This window comes from Sinocyclocheilus rhinocerous, unplaced genomic scaffold, assembly GCF_001515625.1.
Source record: "Sinocyclocheilus rhinocerous isolate Xijiao unplaced genomic scaffold, SAMN03320098_v1.1 scaffold809, whole genome shotgun sequence".
Classification (NCBI taxonomy): domain Eukaryota; kingdom Metazoa; phylum Chordata; class Actinopteri; order Cypriniformes; family Cyprinidae; genus Sinocyclocheilus; species Sinocyclocheilus rhinocerous.
The window spans coordinates 1002442-1011604 of record NW_015652299.1 but is presented as its reverse complement, the minus strand read 5'-3'; the positions used below and the strand labels follow the sequence as shown (position 1 = coordinate 1011604).

The following is a 9163-nucleotide window of genomic DNA, read 5'->3' as shown; positions in this document are numbered from 1 at the left end:
TTATATTATTTAAAAAAAAAACTTGCTACGTGTACTGCGTTAAGCTAACTGAGACTTGTTATAGCACTTGTATATCATTGCTCTTTTGTTGATTTTGATTGCTTCCACTGTCCTCATTTGTAAGTCGCTTTGGATAAAAACGTCTGCTAAATGACTAAATGTAAAGTATTTCAACCCCAGCTTTAACTTGTTTTTAGACTGGAATTGATTTACATGAGATTTAAAAGATTAAGATGAATCAAATATAAAACCAAGATATTTATATTCTGGCACTAACTCTATTACAGTGACTTGTAAAGCTCTAATCAATATAGGGTTTGGTTTTAGTCCTTTATTTAACCAAGAAATAAACTTTCGTTGTTTATTTCGAAAAAGCCTAACTTCAGTTTTGTTAGCTTTGTTAAGAGAACAATGATTTCATAGCAAGACTAACTGTAATATATAATTACCAATAAATAACTTTTTTTTTAACCTATTGCAAGAAAGATGGCAACAGGCCAGCCCTTGTTTCTCCCTTTTTGGGGAATCAATAAAAATCACACTGTATAGGTTGAATCAGTCCTTCTTTTACTCTTTTTCTTCTCCAGATGTAAAAAAACAACAAAAAAAAACAACTGGTAGAGCATTTCAAATCATTTTTCAAGATTAGTCTACACAGGAATCAGCAAGCAAAAAATAGGCAGAGATACAAGGTATGGTATATCCGATAAGAATAAAAATACATATGCCACTACTAAAGAATTGAACAGAATGAACAAAGGCTTTTTGAGCTCAGTAATATGGGTGCTCTGTCAGCCCGAGCACGAGGCATTTCTGAAGCTTGGTGTGCACAGCACCCCATAATATTACTGTAGCTGGTTTCAGCTCTCAAGCGACACTCTCTCAAATCCCATTTAAACAACCAGCCTTCCTTTCTTTAGTGTTCTCTGAGGTGTGGCGGTACGGCCGTGTCGTAGAGAGAGAGAGAGGTAAAGCAAGGACGTTAAGGCACTGAGAGTTGAGTTGGTGGTAAAAGAGAGCGAGATGGCGATAGTTGACCATCATACTGCAGTCACGGTGTTAAAGGCACAAGGCAGAGCAAGTGGCAAAGGGGCAGAGGGGAGGAAGAGGATCTTAGCGAAGGTCACTTTCATCATCTTGTAAGGATTTCTTGATACGAAGCAGCATGGTGGTGAGCCACTGATCCAGTCGTGAGATGGTGTCATACTCCTTTACCTGAAAGATAGAGAAAGAACCATGAAAATGATGAAGAGCCCTGCTATTGTGCCTATGAATTGATGTGACAGCCACTGATAGGCATGTCATGTGGACTAGCTTAACTCGTTTTAGTGAAACTAGGAAGCTATGGTGAAACTATGCTTCTAGTGACCTGAAAATTGTTTAAGAGGTTTTATAAGCAAGTGCTTGTCTTACAGCATCAGTATATGCATCCAAGTTCTGTTCCTCAAAGGCATCTAAAAGTTTCTGTTAAAAAAAGAAAAAAAAAAGAGAACATTTTAAGCACATAATTCATCCATCATCCTTCGGTCAGAACCACAGTGTTTTGCTGTTACCCAACACACTCCACAGACAGAATGACAGAATGGTTTATTCACAATTCTTTCACTTTACTGGCATGATTATTTTAGACAAATGAGAATAAACTCTCTCAGTAGGTAATATCTTTGCACTTTCATATCACTGAATTCAAAATTACAACAAGCCAATGTAGAAGCATGCCTTCAGAGCAAATTATACAAAACTGGTTTGCTCTGTCAATTTATGAATCACCTCAAGATTGTGGAAAATAGCATGTTTTTACAAGCTAAAAATACAGCACCCTCAATGACTCGGATCAAAAATTACTACTGTAAAAATAATACTTTACATGATTATAAAAACCTTTGATCAGCCATAAAGTTGTATGGAATACTTTAAAAATAAATAAATAAATAAAAACATAAGAAAAAATGAATGAACTAACAAATTCATAAATAAGAATAAATTAATTAGTAAATAAATAAAGAATAAATTAACAAAAATCTATTACATTGGTTATTTAAAGGGGTCCTATTATGCGGGCCTTCATTTGATACAGGAACTATTTGAGCCGTTCATGCCAGACTGGGGAGAGAGGTGTTGTAATAATGTAAAATATGTGAAAAATAATGTTTTTCGAACAATCTAGTATGAGAGTCTGTTCTAGTACACCCCCAAAACAAAATCAAGACGTTGTAAAAGAGCATAATAAGACCCCTTTAAATAAAAAACTTGGGGTTTGTACAAATCCTAAGTATAAGCAATTACATTTTCAAAATTTAGAACACATTTAATGTTGTTTTTTTTTGTTGTTGCTGTGGTCATTTTGTGCTGAGATCCAGCCTTACCTTCACCAATTTGCATTCACGTGAATCTGAAAAGGCTGGAAACATTTCCTCATACTTCTGGACGGCAAGCTACAAGGGAGGCATCAAGGACAAAGAATATGAAAGGGAACTGCAAACGACACTGCTGTTTTCCATCAGCTTGTTTAAAGATGTGTTTCTGGTGGCATGTGTCATACCTTAGCATTCAGCATGTCCACACAGAAGTGGCAGAGAGCTGCCTTAAAGAAATAGTCCTTTGCACTGTATTTCAACAGAGCACTGTCCATTGCATGTGTTGCAACCTGAAAACCCAAACAACACAACTTAACAAAATCTTTTCATGTGCGAAAATAAATAAATAAAAAGTTATATGCAACTTCTTGTTTCAGGCTGAGTTTGGAGTTCAAGTGACTGCACTGACTGATAGTGACTGATATTTGACCCGACAGAGAAAATGCCTGATAGGTAAAGATTATATTTAAGCTTTTATTTCTTTCACGAGTTCAGCCTTTTCATCTATTGAAATTCATTAAAAAAATAGCAGATTGCCTTGATAAAAATCTGCATCTTTCCATATGCAACAAAAGTGTATGTTCACTCTTAACAGCTACCTTTATTCACATATCCAAATCAATGTTTGCTACACATGGAGGCAAAATATTTCTGTTTAAAAATTGACTACCTTCATATGGTCGTCAGTCTGGTGTACTGAAACCAGACTGACATAGTTTTGTTTACCTGTTCATAGATATCAATGGCTTTAGGGTACTGCTCCAGTTGAGCTGCATAGGTGGCAACTTTGAGCAGGCATTTGTTGGCTGAGCTTCAGAGAAGAATGAACAGATTAGAAACATTTCCAGATCATGACTCGGTTACGATTACGGAAAGAAATTCCCCATAAAAGATCATGTGATGATGAATAATAGGGTCATGTGTCATATGCTGCCTGCAAGGCGGTATATCTCAATATGGTACGGTAAATGTGAGACGGAGGTAAAGGTCTTTGCCTTAAGCAAACCTGCTTGCTATGCATTACGTACTGATATTTTAATCAAAACCATTCACTGGAGAAGACCTGATTTTATAGGTAACCCCATTTCTACTGGTCATTTCTGTATCATCATTTAGGATTGATAAGTCTTGAGAACTAGGAGTAAAAACAGCTTTAAAACCATCGTACCTTGTGGACTCCTCGCCTTTATAATAGTCTGCTGCCTGTTCATAGTGAGCTATGGCCTAAGGAAAAGGTTATAAAGTACTTTGAATAAATTTTACTTTCAGATTTGGAATAAAAATGATATAAAGAAAATAATCAATCAATGTGACAAAAGAAATCTGACCTTGTCAATGTCAACCAGTTCGGTCTCATAAATTTCAGCAATGGTGACGTGGTGTTTCGCTGCGATTGTAAATCGACCCTACAAGATGAGACACACAAAACAAGCAGCATTACACTGCAATCTAGGCATGACTAAATGCATAGCTAAGATAAAATCACTGCTACACGATTGACTGGTGAAAAACAGCTTCAATTTCTTTTACAAGTTCAGCTGGTTAGTTTTAGCTGAAAAACACCACTGCCTGTTTTCCTCCATTGAAAGCCATCCAAAATAGCAGATAAAACATTTTCTGGAAGCAAAATATTTTCATATTTAAAAAAACTTTTATAAACACAAAATAATAATGAAATATTAATAATCCGTTTTTCAAGGTTTTACAAGTATCATGAATTACCAATTCATAAATAACACGTTTTTGGGGGTCGCACCACATGGTATTTTACAACCTGTCCTGAACTAACTTGGCCTTTTCAAAAAAAAAACAACAACAACAAATACATACATACATACATACATAACATAACGTCTTTCAACATAGCTCAGGGAGTGACTAGTTACAGGGTTCATACAGATACTGTAAAATAAAATTTCAGGACTTTCAAGGACTTTTCGAGCACTACTTTTTTGGTTTTCAAGGACTTCATATCAGAGATGTCACTTATCAAACAATATCTTATCTTTCAAATTCTAAAAAAGATAAATAGATAAATAAAAATATACTAATAAAACAAAATGGCAAAAATAAAGTGAAGCACGTGCAAGGTATGCAATGATGTCAACTTTAAATATTAGTAACATAAAATGTATCAGCAACTTCAGTAAAGGTTGTGGCGGCAAGGGAATGACTTTAAAAGCGAATTAGTAGACCAATCGTTAAAAAACGCTGACTCATTCTAATATGAAGTAAGGTTTGTAAACAAGGAAATTATTTTAACTTTGAACAACAGTGACATGCAGAACTCACTTCAAAGGGATTAAAGCATTGCAGCGCTGTCCCGGTCACGGTAATCCACTTAACCATCGAAAGAATATTATGAAGTTATCGCTTTCCTCATTCAGATTGATTGTTATCCCACACGAATATATGATTGACCTGAACAATTAAAGCTGAATCACATACATGGAAACTTCCACAGAAACAAGCACAAAAACCATCTTGAGAATTTTGTATTTGAACGTCCATTTTTGCGATAGCTCTGTATATTTCTATAGCCGTATTCGAACAGTAATTGTTTCTCATGGGTACGTTAGGTATTTTCAACATTTACAGAGGTTAATTGGTGATTTTATTGCTGTCTGAATCCAGAATGTCAGTGTTTTTCTCCCACCATTTGGGTAAAAAAAAATTCCTGGTCGAATTACCTACTGTTTTTTGACAAACACTATCGTGTGGTAATAAACTGCTGTCCGACTCCACATCTTTGAATTTATAAGAAGAGACCAGGGCCGTCCTTAGGGGGGGTGCAACTGGTGCAGCCGCACCGGGCCCCGTGCTTGAGGGGCCCCACGTTGAACGGACTGAGGACTGTGTGTGTTTTAAGCTAAATAGAACAGAATCAAGAATGGGTTACATACCCATGGCAAATTCTATTCAGTTTGTCTTACTAATTACTACTAATTTGTGGACGTATTTTAACAATATTTCAAAAAGTCTCTAAGCATATAGCGATGGGTAATACAGAAGCACCAAAGAAAAGACAAAGGAAGGTCAACTAGACTAAATAAGTTTAAAACTAAGAAAACACTTTCACGATTCAGGTGATACCTTGATGTCATTGTAATAGTCCAATAAATGTATTTGGTTGAAACGTAGATAGTAAATTGAGATTTAGAAATCCTTAGGAGGACTTCTCAGCTGTCCTAGGTTTAGGAGCTACTTACAGCTTTGTGAATTATTACTCTTGGAAAAAAAAAAAAGCTAAATAGAACAGAATCAAGAATGGGTTACATACCCATGGCAAATTCTATTCAGTTTGTCTTACTAATTACTACTAATTTGTGGACGTATTTTAACAATATTTCAAAAAGTCTCTAAGCATATAGCGATGGGTAATACAGAAGCACCAAAGAAAAGACAAAGGAAGGTCAACTAGACTAAATAAGTTTAAAACTAAGAAAACACTTTCACGATTCAGGTGATACCTTGATGTCATTGTAATAGTCCAATAAATGTATTTGGTTGAAACGTAGATAGTAAATTGAGATTTAGAAATCCTTAGGAGGACTTCTCAGCTGTCCTAGGTTTAGGAGCTACTTACATCTTTGGGAATTATTACTCTTGAAAAAAAAAAAAAATCCTAAAAGTCCTAAAATTAGGAGCGAAACGTCCCTTATTTTTATGAGTTGCTCCTAAATTTCCGCATTAAGAGCAACTTTTAGACTTAAGATTTTTTTGTGAATACAGCCCCTGGTTAGTGCACACTAAACCACATGCATTGTGTTAGAGTGCCCTCCAGTGGTGCATCAAATAATTTTTCAATTTTAACAATTGCTTTGGATATGCTGAACTATTTCCAAAACAAGTTTCCGCCGCAAAAAGATAAACAGATGAAAAGTGTCAAAATGATTCTGTACCACAAAAGCAGCTCTACTTTTATTTAAAACACCGTCTATAGCCCCCACAGATGTAAGAATGACTCTTACCATGTCTGTATAGATCTCAATGGCCCTGTTCAAGCAGTTTATGGCCTCTGTGGAGATAATGACAGACAACTGAACCTTAACCATTTTCAATGAACTGCATATAAACAGATAATTTTTAACACCAAAGTAAAATGAAATTTTTTTTTTAGAATATTTAAATAAATATTCGGGTTTTTTTGGTGCATAAAAAGCAATGGGTCTCATTTACTAATAACTGTGTGGAATATTTGTATTTATATGCACAGGAGAAAATTTTCCACCTAATTTACAACACATTTTCAAACGAGTGACCAAATCATGATATTTTTTCAGGAAGAAAATTCAAAAGAACAGCATTTATTTGAAATGGACATCTTTTGTAATATTATAAGTATAATATATAAATGTATATAAAATAATATAATGTGAAATTCGGATGAATACCTTGAGGGTCTGATTTTTTAAAGGCATTGCCAGCATCAACGAAGTTTGTGGCTGCGTCATGTTTACTCTGCATCTGCAGGTATAGGAGAGCCGCCTGGGAGAAAGCGTTTCCTGAAGCTAACAAACACATACAACAAAATGCAAATATTACGATAAATATTACAATAAAAATATAATGTGCAACAGACATGCATAGCCTGCAAGCCTCAACTAAAAAAATCTTTCTCATTTAGAAATTAAGTGAATTTGTGTTCCATTCACACATTTAAAATAAGAGGACAAAATAACAAGTAGATTTGTATATTGATTTAAGCTGAGTGTATGTCTTTACCACTCCAGTTCTTGGCCATCTTGAACATGTTTGCTGCCCTTCCATACAAGTCACAAGCATCCTCCATCTTTGAAGAGCCCCTATTAAAATATATGATAATAATAAATACAAAATATAATGATGATTTCTAACCTAATCACGTTCCCTAACACTTACAAAAAGTGTCCATATATATAGATCAAAGACAAGAAGTCCCATTTTGGTGTCTGCATCAAATGAAATTTAGAAAAGTGATTTTATATACATACATTAAATGCATGTAAAGTGTCTACTTTAATGTTTCAAAAACCTTTTGTGAAAATATAATGTGAAAATATGGCTGAAATAATGTCCCATCCTCATTGACCTAGGGCTGGACAATAATTCAATATCAATATATATTGCGATATAATTTTCAGAAATATTCAGAAAAGTGGCAATGGATGGCATTTTATCTGATAAAGTAGCGTTTATGAGCGGAGCACTGCTTTGTGTGCAGCCGTTACCATAGAAACAGAGAATGAATTTGCATTTTCAATAAGCCCGTCTCCAGCAACATGTTTTTGTTGTTGCTCACTCTTTTTTCTGTTTTCTCCAGCAACTCTGAGCACTTTTCCTATTCTTTATCCTGGCTGAAGCACTTTTGTTTCAAACTGTATGAATAATCAGCCTACCGCTTTTATTTCTAAAATAATATATAGTTTTACAGGAGGAGGTTTCCTAGACTTGGCAAATTCATTTTTCATAAGTTTGTAGGTACAGACATCCATTGTGGGGGCGTTCTTGGCAGTTTTTCTGAGGCTTTTTTTAATATTGTTCATATGATATCAATATCAGAATTATATCATATTGACTGAAATTAAGAAACATATTGTGATTGTGTGACTGTGAAACAGATATGACTGTAACTGATATATTTATGTAAAAATGAAACAATATACTTATTCTAACCTGTACTTATTAAAATATATGGAACAAAAAGTGATCATACAAAATGTTATTATATTTTAAATGATTAAAAACTTATTGCTGACAATTGGGTAAATCCTAGTGGTTTGAAGGATAGTGGCAAATGTTGTTAAAGATTTCAAATTACAATTTAGCTTTGGGGGGCTGCACCATGATCCTTAAACACAGTCTTTTAATGTCATCTACTGATTCTTGTTCTATATATGCCTGACAATATTTTTTATTTTTTTGTATATGGACTATACTTAGTGTGTGTCTTCTGTAAATCATGGTAAAAATGTATGATAGTCATTATTTATTGCTACATATTGCTCAGAAATAAATAAATAAATAACAGGACACATTCATACAGGGGGGGGAAATGAAAGCTACTGAACTTTTATTGTTTTGATGTTTGGAAACCTATATACATTCAATTTGTTTACCATATAATGAATATTGACTATGTTTTTCAGCTATTACAGGTTTGGGGTTTCTAGAGTCCAAGCAGAACACGCAGGTTAACGTGTTAATGTTTGTCATGTCCAGTGTCAGCTGACTCCTAGCTAAAGCCTACAGCTTACATTTCACTCTCATCGCCTGACTATTTCATCATCAGCTTTATGGAAGCATTACGCCAGATCACACGACTAGATCTCAACCTTAACAATATAGATGTGTACAGACACGATATGTGTGATGACAATATTTAGGTTTATTACAATTATTCGTTTCTCTGACTGTAAACTTACAGACATTTAAAATTAAATGTGGTTTCAATCTCCACATCCAAACAATCTCATTTGGCAGGAGAAATTGTTTTTAGACCCTTTTTTTCACTCTGATAATCACTTTTATGAAGTTCGCTTTTGACAGCTAACTGACTAACGTTAGCATGCTAACTATCTGTTTACCCGGGTTGGCTTGTCAGCAGTCTGTTAAAAGTTACAAAACATACCCAAACAGAGAGCCAAAGAACGACTGCGAGGATTTCACTTTCTTCTCGGCTTCAGCCATGAGAGCCATGGCCTCTTTTTCTTTCCCGGAGTTATCCATGAATATTGTTTACAGTTTAACTTTAGCAGCAGACTCTGGAATCCAGCCACATCAACACATCTCAGCGGAAACTTCCAACATGTCCGTCTGCTGCCTCA

At 34.8% G+C, this 9163-nt stretch overlaps 1 protein-coding gene across 1 annotated transcript; it reads right to left on the bottom strand.

Annotated features, from left to right (window-relative positions):
* Window positions 1–331: 331 nt before the first annotated feature.
* On the bottom strand, window positions 332–9163 carry LOC107714540 (alpha-soluble NSF attachment protein). The gene is made up of 11 exons (XM_016520407.1): window positions 8968–9163; window positions 7083–7162; window positions 6752–6868; window positions 6329–6375; window positions 3686–3763; window positions 3526–3581; window positions 3084–3168; window positions 2543–2647; window positions 2367–2435; window positions 1414–1464; window positions 332–1215 (listed from the first exon to the last, which is right to left on the bottom strand). The coding sequence occupies exons 1-11, from the start codon at window positions 9063–9065 to the stop codon at window positions 1114–1116; spliced, it is 888 nt and encodes a 295-aa protein (XP_016375893.1). The 5' UTR covers window positions 9066–9163; the 3' UTR covers window positions 332–1113.